This window comes from Ochotona princeps, chromosome 15, assembly GCF_030435755.1.
Source record: "Ochotona princeps isolate mOchPri1 chromosome 15, mOchPri1.hap1, whole genome shotgun sequence".
NCBI lineage: Eukaryota > Metazoa > Chordata > Mammalia > Lagomorpha > Ochotonidae > Ochotona > Ochotona princeps.
The window spans coordinates 47914007-47941000 of NC_080846.1; the positions used below are offsets into that span (position 1 = coordinate 47914007).

At 41.7% G+C, this 26994-nt stretch overlaps 1 protein-coding gene across 1 annotated transcript in view; it reads left to right on the forward strand.

The window, feature by feature from the left end:
• The window catches only part of APAF1 (apoptotic peptidase activating factor 1), a 79582-nt gene that overhangs the window by 27015 nt on the left and 25573 nt on the right, over positions 1-26994 (forward strand). The window contains exons 14-19 of the mRNA XM_058673030.1: positions 3437-3562; positions 5523-5654; positions 8674-8799; positions 16405-16566; positions 20691-20819; positions 24121-24246. Coding sequence (XP_058529013.1) covers positions 3437-3562; positions 5523-5654; positions 8674-8799; positions 16405-16566; positions 20691-20819; positions 24121-24246 — 801 coding nt within the window. The remainder of the gene's footprint in view (positions 1-3436; positions 3563-5522; positions 5655-8673; positions 8800-16404; positions 16567-20690; positions 20820-24120; positions 24247-26994) is intronic.

The following is a 26994-nucleotide window of genomic DNA, read 5'->3' on the forward strand; positions in this document are numbered from 1 at the left end:
AGAAACAACAATTAAGTAAAATAACTCTGTTATCACCACTGCTGCCGTCTTGGCGTGAGGAGCCAATGGGAATTTGACTTCAGGGCTTGGGTGGAAGCAGCTCCCAGCAGCGTGGGGGCTGCTGGGGTACCTGAGCCAGGTTGGACTCAATGCTTGGGGCCCTGGCCCTAGCACTGCTGCCAAGTGGTGAGCGAGTTCTGAGCTTGCTTGGACCAGAGAGTTTTCTCCCTTCACGATAAGCAAACTGTGAAGCAATCTCTCAGGAGCTTGATTCGGCCCCTGACCCTGCTCGCTGTCACCATCTTAGGCTTGCGGGCAGCCAGAGTGCCAACCAGTGCTGGCCTCTGTCTGCTGGCTACCCAGTGGCAAGCATGGGAGCTTGGGGGTGTGGAATTACTGCCCAGGGACATCCATGGATAAGGCCACTGTGCATGTAGATGAGGAATGAAGCTTGAGGGACTTCCAACTACAGGGCCACTGTATTTGCAGGTAAGTGAGGGGACTGAGACCTGGTGGTTTGGAGGGGAGAGACCAGAAAATCTGTATGGGTCAGGTTGATATACCAGCCTACATTGGAGTCCTGAGTAGGGCTTGTTAGCATGGAACATTGCTGACCACCACATGCAAGTCCATGTGAAAGCTAGGGCTAGATCCTGGTACCTGACTGAATGTCAGAACAGGGATGGGTCACATTAGGCAAGGCCATGACACTAACCAGCACATGAGAGAACCAGTCTGGGGGTAGATTCTGTGGGTGATGTATGGGCCCAACGCTGTGGAAATATAAGTCCCACTGGTTAGCTGAAGAGTTGGGGTGGGGATCGGCTGAACTAGGTGTGACCATGGAACCTGCCATCATTCACGGGTATAGGGACCAAGAACAGACTAGGCAGATCCAGGCTGCAGCACCCGCATGTGTATCCTAAAACAGAGTGTAGGGTGGCCCATGCAGTAATATTCACCAGCTCATACAAAGGCCAAGATGTAGGGGTAGGCTATGCCAGGGAAGGACCTAACGTTCGCTGACATGCGTGAGATCTGGGTCTGGGGGGAGTGTAGGAAACTCCCCTTGTCGGTCACAGCCCCCTCTGGTGAGCATGTGTTTCAGGCCTGGGGTTCGGGCAAGCTGGGCAAGGTAGTTCCTTGGCACAAGTGTGGACTGGGTCTGGGGTGTGCTGGTCTAGGCTAGACTCCAGCACCCACTGGTGTTCGTGAGAACCAGGGTAGTTGTAGGACAGGCTAAGCTAGGTCTTTGCTCCTGCTGAGCCAGGTGTGAGGTGTATTTGGGTGTGGACCAGGCTTGGCTGGGCTGTAACACCCAACAATAAAAAATGGAAATGGTTGAAGGCCAGTCAGGAAAGGCCACTGTTCCTGCTAGGACAGAAGGTGGATTAGGTAGGGCTGGCCCATGGACCCACCGATGGGCACAGTATCTAGCATTGGGAGAGGTTCTGATGGAGGAGCTTAGGGAGAAAGTGGGCCTGGTGGGGGTTATTGCGGGTCACTCTGACTAGGCTGTAGCTCCCACTGGTTTGTGTGAGTTCCGAGTGTGTGGTGGGTAGGATCAGGCTGGGCTACAACACTCATTGGTTTGTGTAGAAGACAAGTCTGTAGGCAGACCTGACCCAGTAATTGCAACTACCAGCATAGGCTTAAGCTGCTTTGTGCGACGGACTGTGCTGGACCTTGTATTGGCATGCACACACACACAGGAAATCAAGTCTGGGATCACCTCAGATGAAGTTTCTTTGGGAATTCGCTCAACTGAATCACCGAACTCAGAACCCCAAACATGGAGAGAATTGCAGGTCTCTCGTCCAGCAGCAATTCAGAATTGTTGAGCAGGACCCTCAGAGTGTGCCCTACATCAGGAAACCTGGGGTGATGTCAAGTGGCTGTCCTCCCTCCCAGGGTGCAGAGGCATTTGGGAGGCTAGGTGTGGCTTCACTGCTTGTCCCCCATCTTCCCCCAGATACAGGAAGAAAAAAAAAATAGAATGTGGAAAATTGTTACCTCATCCACCTTATCGCCCTTGACCCTTATCGCCCTAATCAGCTATCATCAACAATAAATATAATTAATTTATATTTATAATATAATTAATTTTGAAAGCTATGTTGTCAAAGGCCTAGGCATAAATTTCCAAGTGTAAGAAGAAATTGGGTGACTTGACATTGTGGGTTAGCACATTAAGCCTTTTGCAGTGCCAACATCCCACATGGCACCTGTGTGAATCCTGACTGTACCACTTCTGATCCAGTTGCCTGCTAATGCACCTGGGAAAGCAGCAGAAAATGGCTCAAGAACTTAGGCCCCTGCACCTGTGTGGCAGACCTGGAAGAATTTCAGGGCTATTGGCTTCAGCCTCTTCCAGTCATTGCCATTAGGGGAGTGAGCATCGGATGGAAGTCAATTTCTGTTTCTCCTCCTCTCTACCTTTCAAATAGAAGTAATCCACTACTACTACTAGTACTACTACTACTACTACTAGTACTAGTACTAGTACTAGTACTAGTACTAAAGCTTTAAAATAAAGAGTAATGGGGTTAGCTGTTTCCTAATGTGCATTAAGGAATTCAATCCTTGTTTTAACTAAATGTTTTTAGTAAATAGAGTTGAGTGCCCCACCTGTTGATTTTGAAAACAAGTGGATTAAATTGGTTAAAACTTTTGTATTTAGGACTATTAGTTTTTGTAAAGTCATGACTAAATATGTTTTCTGCATATGTACTTTGTTACTCATTCTATTGATTTTGATTTTATGAGCCCCGGAAATAAAGCCTATTGTGAGTCATTTCTGTCTGATAGTTAAGAAGTTGTCAAAACTGTCTCAGAAGCTGCTGTCTAATGTCTTTTTATTGTTGCTTCAGCAATGGATAGTTAGTTCTCTAGGATGGTGCTTTAAAGAGCTCATAGTGAGTGTTGGGGTATCAGCTCCTAGGGATCCTTGTATCTTTTATCAGACTGCTCAGGTTGAGTTCTGGCAGCATTTCTGACTCTAGCTCCCTGCTGGGACACAGCCTGGGAATCAGCAAGGGGCTACTCGAGAGCTTGGATCCTTGACGCTTACACCAGGGGCCTGACTGCAGCCCCTGACTCCTGCTTCGTCGTGGCCCAGCCCTGGCTCTTAGGGGCATTTGTCTCTGTCAAAATAAATAAATAAATAAATTAATAAATAGGTTTTTAAAAAGTTCATGTAGGGGTAGATTTAGCAGAAAATGCACATTTTTTCCTATAGTTTTTGGTAGCTTCCCTCAGTTTATAGAAGTTTTGCAAGTTCTGACAGAAATTTGGAGTTTTTGATTAATTTTGTCAGTTTTGTTTGTGTTTTGCAAATAACAGTGATTGAGAACTTGTAAGGAAACATTTCTGTTGAATAATGAGCAGTGGCTTAGTGACTTTATTTAAAAAAAGATAATCATTGCTGTTTGTGTAGGTGTTCAAAGCTGAAACAGGAGAGAAACTTCTAGAAATCAAGGCTCATGAAGATGAAGTTCTTTGTTGTGCATTCTCTACAGATGGAAAATTTATAGCAACCTGTTCAGTGGACAGAAAAGTAAAGGTAGGAGAATATTTTCCTCTTGAGTTGTAGTTACCACATAATTCATGTTCTTTTCATGTAATGGAGTTTATGGTAACTAGAGTTAATAAAGATCTTGCCTGTTGGTTTGCTAACTTTATCCATTGTAAAGTAATACTGGAAGTTCTTTATTTTTAAGCACCAGCAGAAATGCCTAGATTGATCAGCCAGAGAAATTTACCAGGCCAAATAAATAAATAAATAAAAATTCCAAGTTAATGAATTTGTTTGCTCATTGATAGGTCTGCAGATTAAATATTGTTTGAAAATGTGGTATGTGTTGTGGCCAGAAACGTTGTGTGAAGATTACGGATTTAGGAAATTTGTGAAATACAACCCAGATTTAAAAAAAAAACTTTCGTGGCAGAACAAGATGGCTGAATACTTAGCTTAGTGGCTTAGTGGTCTGAAAAGTAATCAGAGGGCAATTTGTATCTTTGTTAATTATTCTTTCTTGTCTCTTACTACTACATTTAACTTTTTACTGGAGTATAGATACCAGTTAAAAAAGGAACTGAAAACTTGGAGTTGTTCTGTCACTGATATATGGAGGGAAGACCTCATTTTATCCTGTTTTAAAGGTGGTAGGTTGGGTTGGTAGAAAATTATATTGAGTTTTCATTCATTCAAAGGGAAGCATACTATCGAACAATCTAGACTAGACTGAGACATTGGGAGAATTTGTTTTTTGATAGATTAGACTAACTGGCTTTACAACTAATAATCTCTTTGCTTTGCAATACCACTTGGAGTCATACTTCGAGTTGATTACTCTGGGTAGTTTCAAAGTCAGAATTACATGAAAAAGAAATAATACTGAATTCTGTTTCCTAAGAACTCAATGTAAGTAACATGGCAGAAATACTTGTTAAATAACTTCAAAATAAGGTGAATTCTGGGGGTTGGTGTTGTGTCCAATGGGTTAAGCTGCTGTTTGCAGTGGTGGCATCCCACACTGGATGCATGTCTAAGTCCTTGGTGTTCTCCTTGCAATCCAGCTTCCTTCTGATGTTCCTGGGAGGGAAATGGCAGGTGGTCCAAGTCCTGGCTCCTGACTCCAACCTGGTCCAGAGCAGGCTGCTGAGGCCACTTGTGGAGTGAAATCACAGATGGAAAATCTTCCCCGCCTGCTTTCTTTAGCTTTCAAGTGCATATGTGTATGTTTAAAAGAGAAAATCTTTTTGCTTCTGGGTATTCTAATAAATACTTCGATAAAGTCAAAAGGGAAATTATGGGAGAGGGGACATCAGTGCTTCTAAAAAGTAATTCCAATGAACTATTAAAGGGAAGCTCTTTTTTTTCGTAACTCTGCCTTTGAAATCAAGCAATAAATCTTAAAAAAAAAAAAAGATTAAGACAAGGTTGAAAGCTAGGTTTTTTTTTTCAGACTCAGAAGTCTCCTCTGCCAGTGTTTTTTACTGAGCAGTCCAGTTTTACTTATTTATATGACACCGTGAAGTCTGCAGAGCACTTAGGTTTGCTGTCTCATTGGCAGCCTGGAGTTGTGTAGGAGGGTTCACAGTATCCCCACTTACAGAGGTGGGGACTGAGGAGCAGGTAAGCTATGGAGAGGGCAGAATCGGGTCTTGGACTTAGCCCTTTGATCTGCAGTCCGGTATGCCACCCTCTTTTACAGCATTTCTCTGCTGCTGATAGGAGGATGTGGAATTTTGCCTTGAAAGATTGGCTTAGATTCAAGTTATGCTGTTGAAAAAATGTGTATACTTGGAGGTAGTTTTTGTTTTAGCTTTACAACATTGAGGCATAACACTGCCTTATTCTAAAGAAGAAAGGAAACATTCCTTAGCATAGCATCTGACTGGGAACATCTGCTGTGGCAGGGTGGACAGCCCTGTGAGGTGTCTCCTGGCTGCCTTGGCCCTTGGCTGTGTCCTGGAAAATAATGCATATTTATAACTTGTGCTTTTTCTGTTCTCTGTAGATTTGGAATTCTGTGACTGGGGAACTAGTACGTACTTACGATGAGCACTCAGAGCAAGTCAACTGTTGCTGTTTCACCAACCACAGTCAGTACCTCCTCTTGGCCACTGGGTCAAACGACTTCTTCCTCAAAGTAGGTGTGGCTGTTGTGAAATAGGCTGACCAATTGAATGATGCGTCAGAACATCTCCTTTTATTTGCCTTGTATTGTGTTACCATGTTTTTTTGGTTGCGGGGATTGAAACTTGCATATTAACTTAAACAAAACAAAACAAAACAAAAGTCCGTATGACCATCAAGCATGTTTGTGAAATATCGGGCTCTGCAGAACATACTTGATTAAACTAAAATAATAGACTGATATAATAATATAATAAAATTGTGCTGCAGCCATTTTTCTCTTTTACTTTGAAAAACTGTTTCCTATTTTAACAAATCCACCTCTTAAAAAGATAGGACTATTGTACTGTGAGTATACTTAAAAAAGTTTTTGGAAAATGGAATAAATAGGTAAGCTTAAGGGTCAGCATTGTGCAGGGGCTAAGCTGCTGCCTGCAACTTTAGCCTGCCCTGGAAGAGTGCTGCTTTGAGTTCTGGCTGCTCTGCTGCCCAGCCGATTTCCTACTGATGTGCCTGGAGAGAAACCAAGGATGGTCCAAACATCTGGGCTGCTGCCACGCATGTGAGAGAACTGGGTGGCGATCCAGGCTCCTGGCGTTGGCCTGGCAGTCCTGGCTCTTGTAATATTTGAGAGTGGACCGAAATATAGAAGACTTCTTTCTCTCTTGGTCTCTCCGTTTCTCTGTCACTCTACCTTGCAAATAAATAAATAAATAGATATATTTTTTAAGACGTTTGTAGATTAAGCTTCTGCCTGTAGTATCAGCATCCCTTATGGTCACTGGTTCATGTCCTGGCTGCTCCACTGTAAATTTTTGATGAGTTTTTTGAATATCCCTCTCTCTTATTTAACCAACTTTTAATGTTCTTTTGTGACATTCTGCATGTTGGGAAGTTTATGTTTCTTCCTCTTTTTAAAGATTTATTTTTATTTGAAAGGCAGAGTTACAAAAAAAAGGGGGAGAGAGAGAGAGAGAGAGAGCGAGAGATATCTTCCATCTGCTGGATCACTCCGCAAATGGCTGCAGTGGTCAGAACTGAGCCAATCTAAAGGCAGGAGCCAGGAGGCTACTCCTGGTTTCCCATGTGGGTATAGAGGCCCAAGCACTTGAACCCTGCTCTCCTGCTTTCCCAAGCTGTTAGCAGGGAAGTGGAGCAGCCAGGACACGAGCCAGTGCCCATCTGGGATGTTGGTGCTGCAGGCAGAAGCTTAGTCTGCTATCGATGCCACTGGCCTATTCCTTCCTCCTAAAATGTTCAAAAGCTTCTGTCATGTGGGAGGGATTCATTGCTTACTGGAGTTTTAATGAAGAACAAATTTTAAGACTTACTCAGATCATACCAGCATTACCAGTAAAGACCATTGGAACACACATCTTGTGATTCTGAACTGAGAAGTCAGTGAAAAATATGTCGGTCTGAAGCTGCCTCCGTGTAACTCGTCTTGTCTGGAGAACTGAGTATACTTAGGACTGGGAGAGGGGAACCAAGCCTGCACACAGGCTTGGGGAACAAGGTGTGGCTCAGTGACTGTTCCCGAGGAACTCTGCCAACCTTGGGGATTTATCTTGGGGATTTCTTCTAGGCTTAATGTGTTTTATCCGCACCCTCTCCCGCCACAATATATCCAGAGACTATAATAAAGAACCATTGTGGTAGCTATTGTTTAGTTCCAATAATGATTAATATTTTGTCAAATTTTTTAAAAAAGATTTATTTATTTTTATTGCAAAGTCAGATATACAGAGAGGAGGAAAGACAGAGAGGAAGATCTTCCATCCTATGGTTCACTCCCCAAGTGACTGCAATGGCTGGTGCTGTGCTGATCCGGAGCCAGGATCCAGGAACCTTTTCTGGGTCTCCCACACGGGTGAAGGTCCCAAGGCTTTGGGCCGTCCTTGACTGATTCCCAGGCCACAAGCAGGGAGCTGGATGGGAAGCAGGGCTGCCGGGACTAGAACTGGCACCATATGTGATCCTGATGGTGTGTTCACGCGAGGATTTTGGCTGTTACGCCATGGCACTGGGCCTTTTGTCGATCTTATAACATACAACACTCCCTCACTTTCTTTTTTTTGTTTAATTTCTTTGTTTGCTTGTTTTTTTTTTTTTTTTTTTTTTTTTGTTAGAACATTTTATTACAAATCCTGGATATTGTGTCACCCGTAAGATTTCATTGTGCATCTTGGGTTCTTTAAACCTGAGTGCCATGCCATTATCCTACTAAACATAATGAAATAGGTTTGTAATTACCTGGGCCATGTTTATTTTCTCCTGTCATCTTAAAACCTGTTTTGTGTCATAGGTTTCTTAATCAAAATCCAGGCAAATATATTTGGTAATTATATCTTCAAATTCCACTTTACTTGTAACAACTTTCTTTTTCTTTTTGCCTCTGTCTTATGCCATTGGTTTGTTAGAGAAATTAAGTCATTTGTCTCATGGAATGTGTCATACCCAGGAGCTGATTGATTAATTTTTAGAGGTGTTGCTTAACTTATGTTAAGTTTAATCCCTTATAATTTACAATTATATATATTTAGTCCCTTTTGGTATAGCAGTGAAGATGCTGCTTGGGATACCCATATCCCGTGTTGGTATGCTGGAGTTTGAGCCCCAGCTCTGCTCCATTGTAGCTTCTTGCCGATGTATACTCTGGGACTCAGAAGGTCGTGGCCCAAGTAATTGAGTCTCTGTTACCCACATGGGGACTGGGTTGAATTCCTGCCTTAGGAATGAAGCTCCCTCTTTTTCTCTTTGCCTCTCAAATAAAAAAAAAAAATAAGCATTTTGTAAATAATACTGATTGTTTTGGCAGCCACTTAGAGTATTATCTGAGAATCTAGGTGACCCTTCGATGCACCCAGTTAATTGTTAGTCACAAATCCATCTTTGTGATGGACACCTTTGTGTCGTGAATTGAACCACATCCTACAATCAAAACTTCAATGGGAGGGAAGGAAGAATTTTATGTTTTGTGACTTCTCCTCAGTCCTAATTTTTTTATTTTTGTTTTTATCTTTCTCAAGTAGCTCTGGGATTTGAATCAAAATGAATGCCGAAATACGATGTTTGGTCATACCAATTCAGTCAGTCACTGCAGATTTTCCCCAGATGATAAACTGTTGTCTAGTTGTTCAGCTGATGGAACATTAAAGGTATGTTTTTTGGACATCATTAAAGTGGGTTGTAATTTTACAGAAAGTCTTATGATTTGGATTTGGAAATTGGTTCTGTTTTTTACACTTCTCTAGAAAGCTCTTCCATTCAGCTTTCAGGAGCATATTTGATGTAATTATAGTTACCTGTAATGATTGTTTATCAATGGCTTATAACATAATACTTGATCCTCATGCTGTCGATTGAACATCTGCCCCACTTTTCAAATAAATTTCAATTCTACTTCATTATTCTGTGCCTCTTCTGAATGTTGTTTCCCAATTCTTTCTCTAGATTAGGGAAATTTTCCCTTATGATTTCAAAGTCAGATATATATATATATATATATATATATATATATATATATATTTAAAGATTTATTTATTTTTATTTCAAAGTCAGATATACAGAGAGGAGAGACAGAGAGGAAGATCTTCCGTCCATTGATTCACGCCCCAAGTGACTGCAACCGCCGGTGCTCACGGATCTGAAGCCAGGAGCCAGAAACCTCCTCCGGATCTCCCAAGTGGGTGCAGGGTCCCAGTGCTCTGGGCCGTCCTCGACTGCTTTCCCAGGCCACAAGCAGGGAGCTGGATGGGAAGTGGAGCAGCTGGGATTAGAACCGGTGCCCGTATGGGATCCTGGTGCGTGCAAGGCGAGGACTTTAGCTGCTAGGCCACAGTGCCGGGCCCCATTAAATACATTTTTAAATCAAGCTTCTCTTTCTGTATCTTCTGGGACTCCCATAATTCTTATGTTTGGCCTTTTAATAGTGTCTTTCAATTCTTGAATACTGTTTTTGGCCTGATCCAGCTCTGCTTCCAGCTTTTTGTTTGTTTCCCCCTTGTGACAAGAAATATCTTCCAATTCTGAGATTGTTTCTTCTGCCTCCTTCATTCTATTTTGGGCACTCTGCATTGTACTTTTAATTTGTTCCACTTTATTCTTAATTTCTGATATATAAGCTTTCATGTGATTCATTTCCTGTGTGACATATTCCTTAAATTCCTTGAACTCCTGCTTTATGTGTTTCTTGTTGATAAGAAGCTTTATAACAAGTGTTTTGAATTCTGTATCCCCCATTTTCTCGATGTCTGCTTCAGTTAACTCTGAGCTTGGCAAAGGCTTTTACTCCTATGCAGGGGAGTCTGCAGTAATATTCATTGTGCCTTTATTGCTTCTTTTGCTCTGGGTCATTGTACTTCCGGCTAGCAAATTCTTCTCCTTGGGGCAAATTTCTAAGCTGTGTCACCCACAGGTCTGTAGTTTGATTTTACTTATTGTGGTTGTACACGGCTCTTTGTTTGCAGTCACTTGTGCCACTCCCTCCAGCAAGTTTCAGATCTGGGCTCTTATGTCTGACCTACACCATGGTCTGCCCAGATCCTGGTTCAGCACTCCACCTCCTGTAATCCAGCACTATTGTTGCACCATTGCCGGTACAACATTTTTCCCAGTTCCAATTTGAGCGGTTCCCAGGATGATGGCGCATGTGCAGCTGACTGTTGTCCCTAGAGTGGCAAAACCTTCGTTACACTGTACAAAATGGCACCTTAAGTGAAACTAATGGAGTTCTTGATCTTCTGGCCGTTAGGTCTGGAGGCTATCTGGACCTATTTTGGGTGGAACCTGAAGGATGCCATGCAGTTGCAATTCATTGAGCCTGGAATGAGTTCCCTGCTAGCTTCATGCATGTGCAGTCCTCTCCTATGGCCATTTCCTCCCTTCACAAGATTGCACCAGATTTGGCTGTAGTGGGGCTTGGGTTGTAAAATCCACTATTCCCTCACCATCTGGGACCTGCCACTCTGTCTCTGCTCCTGGTTAAATCACACAGACCAGCAGGACAGGCAGTTCTTTCTCTGGGCTCTCCTCCTGAGCTCCTGGTAAACATCCCTTCCCACCTGCTTGCTGGTGGAGTTCTGGCTGCCAGTGCAAATCAGATCACAGCTCCCCGACTGCCACCAGGTTATCGCTCACTGCAACACCACACCATTGTTTCCGTGCTTTCCTGTGTCTGTCAGTCTCCAGGTGCCCCTCTGTTCTTGTTCTGTCCTCTGTTTTCTGGAATGTGCCCTCTCTGCTTTACACTGGGTAATTTTTCGTCTGTTTCAAGGTGTCCCCACCCTATTCCGCCATCTTGATTCTCCCTTGACCGCCATTTTCATCATCTCTTTGGTGTGCCAGGTTGTCCAGTCGCTTCACTTGAACGATCGTGTCTTCATGAGTGATGGAGATGTGTTAGCTCTAGCTCTCATATTTCCTGTGTGTATCCCTAACTGCCTATTAGGTGTCACTTAAGTAACAGGATATGTATAAGCATTACTATGTAACTACGTTAATTATTTTATTCCTTATTATGAGCCAGGTTTTGTTGTCCTTTGTGTTTCATGAGTTTCCTTAGAACAGGGCTGGATCAGGCTTTACATCATTATGACTAATTGAAATTGAGCCAATTAGTATTTTCTCATGCAAGTGTTTTCCTTTGGTTAATATAGTTTCATTTTTGCTGTGTGTGATTCTTAAAGCTTTGTCAAATAATCCTCTGAAATTGGTCAGATTTGTTAACTGTTCTAGTTTATCACATCCCCTCCATTTTCTTTACCCAGTAGTAACTTTTTGGGAGGGATCTCTTACTCTGCTGATCCTATTCCCTGCATTTACCTCCCATCCTGGGAATTCCCTTTGCTTTTCCTTTGAGTTGAAAATTTGTTTCCTGGATTTCTTGACTTCTTGTATTCCTCTCTTGGTTTGATGGAGAATCTCCTTCAGTTTCCTAAAGAAGGATCTATGAAAGGTAAATTTTAGGTCTTCACCCTGATGTCATGTTTAATTGGTATTTTTGGACTGTTTGGAATTCTGGGTCTGAAATAGTTTATTTTTCGCTTAGAGTTTTGGAGATTTTATTCCCTCCTGGCTTCCGGTGTGCTCTTGAGAAGTTTGGAGCCATTCTTCCCTCATGATTCATATGTGATCTTTTTTTCGTTCTCGAAATGTTTTAGGATCTTTCTATCCAAGCATTTTTCTTTTTTGAAATTTTGTGATGATATGCTTTGCTGTGAGTGTGAGTCTGTGTTTATTTGTTGTTTTTGGTTAGCACTGGCATTTTTGAGTTTGGCAACTCATATTCTTCAGTTCTGATGTTTCCTTGAATTGTTCGATTTCTTCCTCTGTAATTTTTTCTCTCTGAAATGTTTATTTTTTTTTATTTTTTTATTTTTTTGTCCATTGTCTCATATTCTGGAAGATTTTTTAGTTTTATTTTCCAGACTTTCCATTGTGTTTTTAATTTGTGTTATGATTTTTAAAAAGATTTGTTTTTATTGGTGAAGTGGATTTAGAGAGAGGAAAGACAGAGAGAAAGGTCTTCCAACCATTGGTTCACTCTCTAAATGGCTGCAGTGGCCACAGCTGAGCCAATTCAAAGCCAGGGGCCAGGAGCCCCTTCCAGGTCTCCCATGTAGGTTTGGGGTCCCAAGGCTTTGGGCTGTCCCGAACTCCTTTCCTAGGCCACAAGCAGAGAGCTGGGTGGGAAGTGGAATAGCCAGGTCTCGAACTGGCAATGCTTGCAGGTGGAGGATTAGCCAAGTGAGCCGTTGTGCCAATCCTATTCTTGTTTTATATGTGTAGTGTCTTTTGTGTTTTTGTTGGTGTTACTAATAGTTTTTTTTTTAAGTTCTACTTCTTTATTATTATTATTATTATTTTCTGTTTTATAATTTTGCAGGCATAGGGCTTCTTCCCTCTCTCCTCCCCCCCACCAATCCCTTCTCCCTCTCCCCTATTGTCCAGTGTTTCATTATTGCTATTATTCTTATTATAATTATTATTTTATGATACAGTTCCATAGACTCCTGGGATTTCCCCTCCCCAACTCCCCCCCCCAGTTCCTCTATATCATTATTAAAGCATAATTCTTCATACACAGTCATATGTGCATCATCGCGGGCATGGACAGTGGCAGAGAATATTGTCAAGATACAGTAAACAGTTTCATTGTAAGTCCATCTTTGACTGGAAGTAGAAATGCATACTGCACCATTTCACAGCTGCTGTACATCCCCTCAAATGAAAAGTCACAATACAAAATCAACAATAAGAAGAAAAATAGAAATTTACAATGCCATAAAGTTAAATAACATGTTACTAGATATGACAGTCTCCATAGTTTTTTTTTAATTTTAAAAAAATTCCTATATAGTTGCTGTTTTTCTGTTTTTTTATTTTTTGTTTTGTATCTCAGCGCGTATTTTAGCTATCTAATCTTTAACTGTCTGCTCATATTTAATGGTACAGCCCTGGAAAGCTGATTGGTAGTTGTGAAGTATTTATTATTTGCCTATTAGATTATCTTGCTGTCGTGTTTTGATAATGAACTTCAGATGTCAAAGACATAATGTTTTGTGTCTTTACTTTATGATAAAAAAACCAATCTTTAGTCTGCTTTTGAAGGATGTAAGCTGGCTGGTGAGTTCAGGATGTGTGGGTAGAGATCTCAGCATTAAGAATATAGAATTTGTTTCAGTTTGTCTGTTTTTCATTAACCATATTGTAGGATCTAGAACAATCCCTCTGTCCTTTGACTGGCATAGGGACAGAGCCTGCTTGGATTGTAGGAAAGCATTTTAGTGGACTTTTAAAAACATTTCTCTCAGGTTAATTCCTCTTACGTCACAGGTCCTGGGTCCCAGTCCTTCCTGAGCCTTGACGAGGTCTGTAGCGTGAGCTGGGGGGCTGATTGCGCCCAACAGCCTCAGAGTCAGTTTCCAGAAGTCTCCTCACTTTGTCCTCTCTATTACCTTTTCATCCATTCCGCTTCACTTTGTGAGTTACGCCCAGTAAAAAAGATTCCTTTGACTTACTGTTTTACCTGCATTTTACAGAGTTGTGGAGAGGAATGTATGTGTTCCATCTGTGTCCTTAACATGAGCTCATTCTTTTAGTGACACTATTTCTATAGCTATCTGTAATTAAACTTGGGAATAATTATCTTTTTACCTAAAATGTATTTATCTGTCATTTACTGAGTGCTTACTGTGTGCCAGATGCTGTACTAGACATTTGGGTTTTGAATAGTAAACAGAAAAATACACTTTCTGTCCTGAAGTTGTTTAAAGACGGGAATGGAGGTAAATGAATAAATGGAATATGAAAATGATAAAAAGTGATGGGAGGTGCTTTTAGAGCAGATAAGTGCTCTTTTCGGAAGTGCTCAGATTGGACTTTCTCCCTTATTGTCCTATTTATTTGCCCATTTTGTACTTTAGCTCCTGCTGCCACCTAGCCTCGACTCTAAGCCCTGTAGTGTTTTTTCTGTCTGCTTGGTGTCAGAGCTGTCCCTTTCAAGTTGGTGTCGAGTTCTGTAGCGTGACTACAGAATTAATCTTTACAGAGAGACTGATGTTTAAGGAGTGAGGTGGCCCCCTCTTAACATACAGTGTTTGAATGAGCCTGCAGCTTGAGCTCAGCCCTCATAGCTTGCTTTCAGCAGTCCCTCAGTGCTGTGCCTTTCTCTGACACACCTGATGTGTCTTGTACTAGAGTAATTTCTTTTGTCTTATTCCTTTACTGGCCTGTAAACTCCTTGAGGGTGGTGCATATGTCTGTATCTTGATTCACTCATATAATCTCAGAGTGAGAAGCACAGTGTTTAAGATATGTGTTAAAGATGATAAACCCTTGCTGTGTCCCTCCAAATCGATCTAAGACTTCATCAGACACAGAGAGAAACTTTGAAAGGTTTTCATTTATCTGATGTAGGAGTTTGATTTCTGTTTCCATGTGTGCGTACCAAAAGGTGCTTGTGCAGCCCAGAGCAGTAGCACTAGGGGGCAGACGGTATTGTACTGTGGGTGAGAACTGCCTGGGGTTTGTGGTTGTCTTCCCACAGTGCTTAGCAGTGCTGTTAAGCCAGTATTGCTGGCTGGTTCGCACTAATAGTGATAGGTGTAAGCAGAGATCTTGAAAAATGACTGTTAGATAGCAGTATTTCAAGGTCAGGGTGTTCTAAAGCCTCTGCCTTCTGAGAGGGTGACCATGTACTCCCCCTAACCCCTTAGAAAATTATGTAATTTTCTAAGCTTTTTGGAGAGTATCATGTTGATAAGCATGTTTTTCTGGCTCTGATTTAGCAGTTGTCACTTTAAAATACAAAGGGTACAAGGTGCACCAGGGCCCTGAATATAGTGCAGTCACTTACTCAGAACAAAATGCTGATATTAGGGTACATGATGCTTTGAAAGGGAGGATTTCATTGCTGCTTAAAGTCCGGGTGCAAAAGCAGAAGGTATAGTTTAGACAGATACTATGTATTCATTTTTTAAAAAAGTATATTACTTACTTACTTGAAAGGCAGAGAGAATAAGATCTAACAGCTGCCAGTTTACTTCCAAATGTCTGCCACAGCCGAGGTTGGGCCAGACTGAAGCCAGGTGCCTGGAACTCGGTGTGGGTCTCTTGCGGAGGTGGGAGGAAGTACCCAGCTGCTTCACCGCCACCTGCTGCCTCCCGGGGTGGGCTTTGGTGGAAAGCTGGAATCACGGGTGAAAGTGAGGCTTGGACCTAGGCACTGTGGAGTTGGAAGTGGCATCACAGCTGCAGCTTGACCTGCTGTGCCACGTGCTGTCCTTGGGCAGGGTTTAATGATTTAATGGTTTCGTTAGCTTTCTTTTCATTTCCTAAATCCAGGCAACGGTTGAATATGCTTTCTCATATATTTTGGCTGATGAAACTGAAGTTTATGGCATTTATATTGTTTTCTTTGTTTCTCTGCCTCACTGTAATATTTGGGAAAGCCAACTGTTTCAGCACCTGCTTGTTTTATCCAGGTCATACACTGTTGTTTGATTTTGGTTTTGATCATATACACTTATCTAAACTTAAGAGAGACTGAACTATGTGCTTGTCCAGACAAACCAGATTTTGTGTGAGAGCTGTACTTTGGAAGCTGAGTAGGTCTGAGAGAAACAGTATAATTTTTAAATTTGTTTATTTTTTGGTGGGGATCTGGAGGGGGTTTCTGAACCAGCCCTGGGTCTGGGCATGGTAGCTGTTGTCACTTGGAGACACTAGGCTTGAAGTCCAGGGGAGTGAAGGTGAGCGTTCCCCGAGGCCTGAGTCTTCTGGACTATTCCCGTGGCCCTGCTGCGGTGAGGTTCAGAGTGTTTTATGTCCCAATCTTCAGGATCCAGTTTTACAGCCTCATCTCGCTGCGTTAAGCACATAAGGAACCATGCTTCCTTTCAGTGTGTCCTTATTTTCTTATTTTCAGGAACTTCTTTATGTCTGTCTTTGGTCTGCCAGTTTATAACTTGGCTTGGACTGGGTCCTGTGCAGTCTTCCTGCTGTGTGTGGGGAAGCTGAGCAGCACATTTGCTGCCTGGCACAGCAGAGGGCAGCAGTGGCAAGCTGTGAGTCTGCCCTCAGCTTGCTTCTGCACCTGTGCCTGTGTCAGGTCCTAATCCTTAGCTACCTCCATGCCATCCAAAGCTCTGCCAGCAGTTTACTTAATAAGGCAGCAAGTCTTTAGTTTTGTCTAGTAAGGTGATGAATGAAACTGGAGTACTGAAAAAGCTTAAACTTTTTGTTTTTACTTTAATTTGCAGCTTTGGGATGTGAAATCAGCGAATGAGATGAAAAGCATTAATGTGAAGCAGTTTTTCCTAACCTCAGAGGACCCTCAAGACGATATGGAAGTAATAGTGAAATGTTGTGCGTGGTCTGCTGATGGTTCTAGAATAATGGTGGCAGCAAAAAATAAAATCTTTGTAAGTATTGGTATTTGCGAAAGTCAGATTTAGTTTGATTTAAAGAAAATCAAGATTTGTTTTACTATTGCAGTTGATACTGTTTAATGATATCTAGATGAAGCCGAGCCCTTTGGTTTTGGGCAAGCTCCCTCACCTGCTGGTTGGCACCTGTGCTCTGAAGGCCGTGAATCTGTGGCTTCGTGAGCACGAGTGTCTTTAGGCATGCGCCTCTGCGAAGTGTGGACACTGCTTTCCTCCAGTAGAGGTCATGGAGTGAGCTCACACAGTCACGGCACAGCCACGGCACAGTCGTGGCACAGCCACGGCACAGTCGCGGCACAGTCGTGGCACAGTCACGGCACAGTCACGGCTCAGTCACGGCACAGCCAGGTATGTTGTGGAGTCCTAGGTTCCTTGCAATTATTTAAAATATGGAATGCTTTCCGCATCACTCCTTTTACATCTTGTTGCCGTTTGAGATATACTCATTGAGGTTATTTCAGAGCGCTTTTTTTTCCCCCTTAAAATTGTGTGATTTGGTGGTTTATGTGGAAATACCAATAATTGAGCAGAGAGCTTTTTCTAAAGTAAATGAGGAAGATGTGCAGAAGAAAGGTAAATGACCAGAAGATAGCTTGTTATTTTTCCAGGTCTAATAATAGCTTGCATCTAAAGTATTGAGAATGTTGTGACATATATATTTTTTTGATATAAATATTCAAGAAATACAATAGGTTCCAAAAGCCCCATGGTGCTAGTAAGGCAGATCAGCTAAAGTGCGTGCAGTTACAGCAGATAGGAGGGGATCGGGTTTGTTTTATGATTGAGTAACTTTTCTAATCATAATTTTAAAAAGATGTAGATAAGTTTATTACTATTTAAATGGCATAGTTGAAATAAATAGTTATGTAAGAACTCCGTGTAGGATCATGTGCATGGTTCTTACTGATCCAGTAGCTAGACCTTTGGGCTTCAGTTACTTACAGGTAACTGCTTTGGCAGAAAACTTCAGACAAGGAACCAGTCTCCTTTTATCTTCAGTTGTGAAAACAGAAATGAAACCACCACATTTGTAAAATTCGGAGATTCAAAGAATTCTTTGATTGTGGTAAAATATATTAATGTAAAATTTGGCGCTTTAATTTTCAGTATGTAATTCAGTGACAGTAATTATATTTACACTGTTGTACAGTCATTACCACTGTATATTTACCAAGTTAAAAAAAAATGTTTTATTTGGGTCATGACAGGCTAAATCCCTGCCTTTGGGGTAGACATCCCTATACTGCTTTGGAGAGTGATGGAAGATTTTTTTTTCTCTCTGTCTCACCATCCTCAACCTGTAACTCCAGCTTTGAAATAAACAAGGCAGAAAGAGAGAGAGAGTAAATTCCGACCTGTTGATTCACTTTCCAAATGCCAGGAGCCAGGAAATCATTGCAGTGATGGGAACTCAGTTCCTTGAGCCGTGTCCACTGCTTCCAGGATCTGCGCAGGCAGGAAGCTGCAGTTAGGAACTGGAGCTGCAGAGCAAGCCTGGGCACTCTGATGTGGGCATCCTCACTGCTCGCCTCAACACCTTTACCTCCAAATCTTACGCATCACCTCAAATAAAAATTCTTTTTTTTTCATTTTTTATTGTATTTTTGACAATCTTTACATAGTTAATTAGGGTAAAAAGGTTCAGGGGCTATAGGAAAGTGGGTAAGACTATTATTTCCAAATTGTTTCCTTCATGTATCTGAGGTAAAGCGGGATATTGGGGAGAAGCCCCACCCAGTTTCCCACCTACCCCAGGTCCCGGACGTAGGACATGCTCCGAGATACTTAATGAAGTGGTTTTGATAATTCACCAGTTATGAATTGCTGCCAGTCTTGCCACTCCAAGCGTGATGAGGTTGTTGAAGAATCCACTGATTGACACAGTCCATCATAGAGTCTCCATTTGTCCAGTATTTTGCTGCCAACTTATAGCTGAGGTAGTTGATTGACTTGTTCTTTCTTCTTTCTTTTCTTGGTTAGGGTTCTGAGTCCGGCATTTCGATTGGGGGGATCCCCAAAGAAACTTTGTCTGAGGTGTTCCCAGACCAGATTCTTGTATGTTCTAGCAAGCCCAGGCCCCGGCATAGTCCATCGCCCCGAACAGCTGGTGGTTGCAATTGCTGGGTTGGTTCTGTTTTCAGCCCCGACTTCTACTGGAACCAGTTGGTGTTGCAGTCCTGCCTGGTTCTGCCTAGCACATACTCAAATAGAAAGTCTATAACCGTTAAATAATAATTCCTATGCACTTCAGCCCACCTCCCAGCGACTGGTGTGTGAAATGGTATTTTATTGTGATAGATTTGCGTTTTTTCTAATGAGTTAGTGATATTAAGCAAAATACTTAAAAAAAAAAGATTTATTTTTATTGGAAAGGCAGATACACAGAGAGGAGGAGAGACAGAGAGGAAGATCTTTCGTCTGATGATTCACTCCCCAAGTGAGCACAGCGGCTAGAGCTGAGCTGATGTGAAGCCAGGAGCCAGGACCCCTTCCAGGTCTCCGACGTGGGTGCAGGGTCCCAAAGCTTTGGGCCGACCTTGACTGCTTTCCCAGGCCACAGGCAGGGAGCTGGATGGGAAGTGGAGCTGCCGGGATTAGAACTGGACCCCATATGGGATCCTGGCACGTTCAAGGCGAGGACTTTAACTACTACGCTATCATGCCGGGCCCAAGCAAAATACTTTTTAAAAAGGTTTTTTAAAGAAATCTTTCAGTGAGAGGAAGATAATTCATGTTGTATGAAATACCTTCTTGTTTTAAAAACTTGTGCCTGCGTTTACATTTTACCATGCAAAATAAGGCTCTCCCAGGATGATCCTTGATCACTTATGGATCCCGGTTTCTCTGGGTTTCTCTTTCCTCACACCTGTTGTTAGGCCTGTTCTTTTTTGCTGCCTTGTATGAGACAGTTGACCGTTCCACATTTGCCAAATTCCTTCTGCCACGTTCAGTCAATGCTTGTTCAAAACAAACCTTCCTGGGAGGTGTGTTAGGTTTGACTCGGTGTGTTTTGTCTTTGACTTTCAGTGATGTCCCGCTTCCTGTCTGGGCATGCTGTGCAGGGCTATGCATTTGTTAAATATTGTTTAGAGTCCTATTGGAAGCCGTTTTTTAAAAATTCCTAAAAATGCTTTGGTCTTAAGTCACTATACTGTAATAATATATTTTATTTAAGTACAAACTGTCTTATCATTTGGCAGAAATCTTGGGAGAATACATTCAGCATTTAAAGATCTTTTAAAAATTGAAATGAAGAAGCTTAAATTATCTGAAAATAGTTTTTTTTTGGTTTCAAAAAATAGTAAAGTGGAATAATTTGGTAGCTCTGGAGAGAAATAGAAGTAATTGAGCTAATTTCATTCTAGCAAGTTTCTGTTCTATATATTATTTTGGTCATTATTGATGAGTATGCATTTTTGAAGATTTATCTATTTTCTATTGCAAAGTCAGATTTACAGAGACAAGGAGAGACACAGAGCAAGATCTTCCATCCACTGGTTCGCTCCCCAAGTAGCTGCAGTGGCTGGAGCTGAGCCAATCCAAAGCCAGGAGCCAGGAGCTTCTTCTGGGTCTCCCATGCAGGTGCAAGGTCCGTCCCTATTGGGCCGTCCTTGACTGATTTTCAGGGAGCTGGATGAGAAGTAGAGCAGGTGGGATAGAATGGTGCCCATATGGGATCCTGGCCCACGTGTGAGATGACGACTTTAACCACTAGGGTACCGCACCAGGCCCTACGCATTTTTTTTCTTTTTTTAGTAAACTAGCATTAGGTAGAATTGGTCAGTATGTTAATTTGGTTAATTCATTAATTTCTTTACAAAGGTAGTGTTATTTCTATACTGCTTTGAGATATCTGTGATGAATTTTCCTTTATGGAAAATTGTTTCAAGATGAGGAATATTTTAAAGGTATATGCATATTGATATAAATCTTATGTATGCGTTATTAACTATGCAAATTATTAACAATTGTAGTATTTGTTTTAGGGCTTATATTTGAAAAGGTAAGCGATTCTTTAAAAAGTAAATTTAGATTCTGTTTGGGCATACCTTATCTTTTTAAGTATTTCTACCTTCTGAGGCATCTGTTTTTGTTGGTAGTTTTTTGATGTTCGTACCAGTGACCTATTGGCAGAGATCCAAACGGGCCGTCACAGCACCATCCAATACTGCGACTTCTCCCTCCACAACCACCTGGCAGTAGTGGCTCTGTCTCAGTACTGTGTGGAGGTGAGTAGTTGAATGTATTCTGTGAAGTTTGAGTCTCTTTAAGTTTATTGCCTGTCTAAATTGTTTTTTTTTTTTTTTTTTTTTTTTTTTTTTTTTTTTTAAAGTTTCAGATTTTCTATACATCTCATTTTTTTTTTAAGATTTATTTCATTTTTATTACAAAGCCAGATATACTGAGAGGAGGAGAGACAGAGAGGAAGTGGAGCTGCCAGGATTAGAACCAGCAGCCATATGGGATCAAGGCAAGGACCTTAGCCACTAGGCCACGCTGCCGAGCCCCGCCTGTCTAAATTGTTAACACTGAATATGCTGGCTTGACAAATTATATTTTCTTAAACATAGCTTTAGGACCCACGTAGCTTTAGGATATTAACCTATACAGCTTTATTACTTTAATATTAATTGAAGACTTGATCGATACATATCTTTATCTGCAAAGTAGATTTATGTGGTTCCTAGGCTCCTCTCCAGAGGGATCTGGGCTACTGTAAGCATCTCTTCTGTATCCTGGGACTAACCTCAGTCGTTGCTAGTGGTCCTGCCCATCTTGTCCCTTCTTGGCAGGCCGTTGGGCCAGAGTTGATTTATGCTAGCCCCTCCCCATGGAGGTTCTGGGGAACTCAGAGTGAGTGAAGGAGCTCCGCAGCCTCCTACAGTTCATGCGGAAGAACTTCCTGCTTAGCAGGTTCCCATTGCAAGCAGGTTGTAAGTCCTGTTCAAATCTGTGGGAAGCTGTAGGGGTCCTGCTGGTCAGTGGACTTGAACTGCAAATTACAGGTCAACTGGAAAGTCTAGATACTGGGTATCTGGATATCCTCAAGATAGGTGTAATTGGAATTTTTCTCTGTTTATTATTTTTTTCAGGCATTTTAAAGAGAGAGTCTTTTTCAGCCAGTCTTGCCGCTTTACAAAAATCCTTACCCTGTGTCATGCTTTGAAAGCGGAGGGACATAACCTCAGCTTTCTTTTAGTGTGGGTTGGATTTCAGAGGCTCCAGATGACAAAGAAATGCTAGGAGAGAATGGAAAATAGAGTGATAAGAAAGGAAAAGATTTTTAAAAAAGATTTATTTATTTTTATTGCAAAGTCAGATATACAGAGAGAAGGAGAGACAGAGAGGAAGATCTTTCGTCTGATGACTCACCTAGTGGCTGCAATGGTTGGAGCTGTGCCTATCTGAAGCCAGCAGCCAGGAGCTTCTTCTTGGTCTCCCATGCGAGTGCAGGATCCCAAGGCTTTGGACTGTCCTCAACTGCTTTCCCAGGCCACAAGCAGGGAGCTGGATGGGAAGTGGGGCCACCATGATTACAACCGCGCCCATATGGGATCCCAGCGCGTTCAAGGGAAGGACTTTAGCCACTAGGCTACTGTGCTGGAGGTCCTGGAAAGGATTTTCAAGAGATATATATATATTTGGTTGTGGAACAACATTTCTGGCCGTTAGCTCTGTTTCAGCTTGGATTCCTGAGATAAGGCAGAGGAAATCTCATATGATTAGATTGTAAGCATCGTACTCGCTAAATGAAACCACTGCACATGCGATGGAGGGCTTGGTTGTCCGTGCTGGTTCTGAAATCGCAAAGTAGGTGTGTAAGTAAAAATGTAATGAAAGGAGCTCAGGCACAAGTGAGTGCTTCATTGGACTGAAATGCAGCGGAGTGATTGACACCAGAGCCGAGAACACAGCACAGCCTAGTGCCGGGTGTTGACAGTCTGTGATAAACATGAGTAACAGAGGAAATGGGTGCATGTTGCAACTAGAGCATTCATTCATTGTAAGGCTCTGCAGTCATTTGAAATGAAGATTAGATGACAGTTTTTAGTAGAAAATAGTCTGTCTATAAAAACTGTATATGTATCAGTTTTTTGGGTTAACTTGCAACGTTGATGTAACGTTTGCATGATTCAAAGTTAAGAGCTTTATAATAATAGTAAGTCTTCAGGGAAGACTTGCCTCATCCCTCCCTAGTCTCCTTCCTCAATAGTAATCTTTTTTTTTTCTTTTTAACTTTGGGTTAACTTTCCATGTTTTTTCCTGCATATACAAGAGTACTTCAAAAAGTTCATGAAGAATAGAATTAAAAGATAAGTTTATATTTATGCAGAGTATCTTTTTTTAAAAAGGTTTATTTATTATTTTTTATTACAAAGTCAGATATACAGAGAGGAGGAGAGACAGAGAGGAAGATCTTCCATCCGATGATTCACTCCTCAAGTGAGCGCAACGGGAACCTGGAGCTTCTTCCAGGTCTCCCATGCGGGTGCAGGGTCCCAAGGCTTTGGGCCGTCCTCTGCTGCTCTCCCAGGCCACAAGCAGGGAGCTGGATGGGAAGTGGAGCTGCCGGGATTAGAACTGGTGCCCATATGGGATCCTGGGCATACAAGGCGAGGACTTTAGCCGCTAGGCCACAGCGCCGGACCCTATGCAGAGTATCTTAAGATCCATGCATATAAGGAATCTTCAGAATGAGTATATTTAGGAAAACCATGCATGTACTTTAAAAAGTTTTAAAGAATTTTTTCACCAGAGTAAGCGTAACCATTTTCTGCAAACTTTTTGGTACTCTCATGTAAGCTGGTATCTATATACATATGCATACATCTCTATATTTGTAGTATCTGTATATTCAAATACTTTCAGGAAACATGATATGGTGTGTATGTTCCTCTGCATTTTGTTTGTTTTCTGCTGCAGTGCAGCTGAGCAGTCGGCCTGTCCTTAGGGTATTTTTCTCATTGCATTGATGGCATAATAATAATATCTTATGGGATTAATGTTTTTTTTTTAAGATTTATTTATTTCATTATAAAGTCAGATATACAGAGAGGAAGATCTTCCGTCCGATGATTCACCCCCCAGGTGAACCGCAACGGCTGGTGCTGTGCCGATCCGAAGCCGGGAATCAGGAACCTCCTCCGGGTCTCCCACGCGGGCGCAGGGTCCCAAGGCTTTGGGCCGTCCTCGACTGCTTTCTCAGGCCACAAGCAGGGAGCTGGATGGGAAGTGGAGCTGCCGGGATTAGAACTGGCGCCCATATGGGATCCCAGGGCGTTCAAGGCAAGGATTTAAGCCGCGAGGCCACGCTGCTGGGCCCTAATGTAGTTTTTTTTTAGTTGGTTCCATATTGCTAGCCAGTGGATTGTCTCCAAATAAAAATGCAATGAATGATCTTTGGTCTAAGAAATTTTGTATTTGTGATAGTGTATTTTGGACTAAATTCATAGGAATAGATTAGGTTGTTTTCACTGTTGTTGCATTTGAAACGTATGGCTGTGATTTGCTGTCTGCTTTGTTCCGTAGTTGTGGAATACGGAGTCATGCTTAAAGGTGGCTGACTGCAGAGGACATTTAAGTTGGGTTCATGGTGTAACCTTTTCACCTGATGGATCATCATTCTTGACATCTTCTGATGACCAGACCATCAGGGTAAGAAATACTGAGTTTTTGTTTTAAACATTTACTGGTGGTAAATTTAAGTAACATTCAAGTCAAGAAATTGATGGACAGTTTTGGGGAAAATAAAACTGGAAATTACCAGTTCATATTCAACCTGGGAAAGTTCTACTGATACAGCTCGATTCATTTGGCATATATTGATTTAGTGTTACCAGGGACTGTGAGAAGTCCAAAGATTAAATTGTATTTTGGTATTTTGGTTAATTGACACCTTTAGCATTGATTCCTCAGAGTACTTTTTGAATCTTTCCTCTACTTTGAATCCCCCATATTTAGTCCCTTGCCAAATATTCATAGATTCTTCCTCTCTGTTTTCCATCCCTTGCTGCTGTTTTTCCATTCTTGCTGCTCCTGTTGAAGTCTTTAATATCTGTGACTGCTCTTAGTGGATTAGTCTCTGCCAGGTGTCTTGTTTCTTGCTGTTCAACATGCTGCTTCTAAGTTGTTTTCCCCGAAGTGCAATGCATTCATCTCCATTCTTGTTGAAAAATGGTACCTCCATTGTCTGTCAAAGTATGTATGCGTGTCCTTCTAAGTCTACAGTTTATTCATTTATTTTTTAAAAAAGATTTATTTATTTTTATTGCAAAGTCATATACAGAGAGGAGGAGAGTCAGAGAGGAAGGTCTTCCATCCGATGATTCACTCCCCAAGTGGCCAGTGCTGAGCCGATCCAAAGCCAGCAACCAAGAGCTTCTTCCAGGTCTCCCACATGAGTGCAGGGTCCCAAGGCTTTGGGCCGTCCTTGACTGCTTTCCCAGGCCACCAGCAGGGAGCTGGATGGGAAGTGGAGCTGCCGTGATTAGAACCGGCGCCCATATGGGATCCTGGGGCGTTCAAGGCGAGGACTTTAGCCGCTAGGCCACGCCGCCGGGCCCGAGTGAATATACATTTACTATAGTCACATATTTTATTGAATTGATACATTATGTAATACCCTTCTTTGTCTCTCATAACAGTTTTTGTGTTAAGGTCTATTTTTGTCTGATGCTATGATGTCCAGATCTACTTATTTTTCCTTTTTTTTGACGTGGAATACCTTTCCCATCCTTCCACTTTCCATCTGGCAAATCTTTGTGAGGTGTGTTTTCTTGTAGGCAATAAGTAGATAGGTCTTAGTTTTTAGTCCATTCTGCTTTTTTGTAACTTTTGGATAGAGAATTCAGAGTATTATTGAAAGGGAATGAGTTGGTCCTGCCATTTTCCTATGAATCTGTTGTTTGGATTTCCTTTGCAGTTGAAGATTTTCTACGTTCACATATTTTCACTGTGTTTATTCTGTTTTTGTGGGTAGCACATCACTAAGCATTCTTTGTAGGGCTGGATGGAGGATGGCAAACTCATTCAATTTCCGTTTATTTTGGAAGGCCTTTATTTCACTTTCATTTGTAAATGAGAGCTTTGCTGGATGGAGTGCTGTATTGGACTTCTCTTTCTAATAGGACCTATGCTGTGCCTCCCCCTCTTCTTCAAGCCTCAAAGTTTCTGATGAAAAATCAGCCATTAGTTGATTAGGCATCCTCTGAAGGTAACCTGGCATTTCTCTCGTGCACATTTTAGAATCTTTTTCTTATGTTTTACCATTGAAAGTTTGACTACAATTTGTAGTGGTGAAGATTGGTTTTTTTAGATGTTACATGTGCATCCTGTGTTTAACTGCTGCTTTCTTTCTCCACATCTGGAAAGTATTCTGCTATTATGCTAAATCGGCATTCTAATCCATGCTGTCTTTCCACTGCCTCGGGAACTCCTGGAAGTGAGGCTGTCTCCACCTTGCTCGCACAGGCATTCCCTAGTCAGAATCAGCGTGTTGTTTTCTCTTATTCAGCCATCTTGGCATTCCTCCCCTAAGCCTACAGTTAAATTTCATCACTGTTTAGCCCATTCTGCATTTTTCCAATGATTCCTATCCAAACTGGGTTTGCCTATGTGTCTTTGAAGACGCGGTAGTTCCCACCTCAGTACTTCAGTGATGTCATGTGTTTGGGATATTCTCCTTTTCTTTGTTGAGATGCATCCTATGCTTCCACTTCATTTTCCCATTCTGAGAAATGTCTGTCTTCTTTAATACTTTATAATTTTGTGTCTATTCCCAGTGATGCGTATCAGTTCTGACTTGAGATAGAATGCAAATTTCATTTGCTGCTCAACCTCTAACACTGCATTGTTCCTCTGATTTGTTTATGTGTCTTAGATTATAAGCTCTCTGAGGCCAGGCATCAAGGTTGGTCACTATAGCATTTGATGTAGTGTGTAGCTAAAATTACAGTATCTGCTGTAAAGTAGATATTGTGAAAATACTTATGTGAGTGCATTAATTTACTTATTGTCACAACAGTCTTTTTCTGCCACTAAGGGAAAAGGCACAGAAAATTTAGATTTGGAAGGATTGATGCTGTGTAGTGTTAATACCAAGGAGCTTGAGTGAATACACTACTTTCTTTATTAAAAAAAAAACTTATTTAAAAATACCGAACTATATCACTAAGGGCACCTTAATAAAGTGTTTAATGATTCATTTGATTTACCTTCTGGTGTAAGTACCTTAGTTTGGGTGTAGATTGGAGTCACACACTAGTCCTTATCTTTAAGTAACAAAAGCCCAAATTTAGGATTTTAAGTAGAGCTAGAATTCATACTGAACCCCCCTAATTTTTTTTTTAATTAAGTTTATTTATTTGGGAAGCAGAGAGGAAGAAACAGATAGCAAAACTAAGA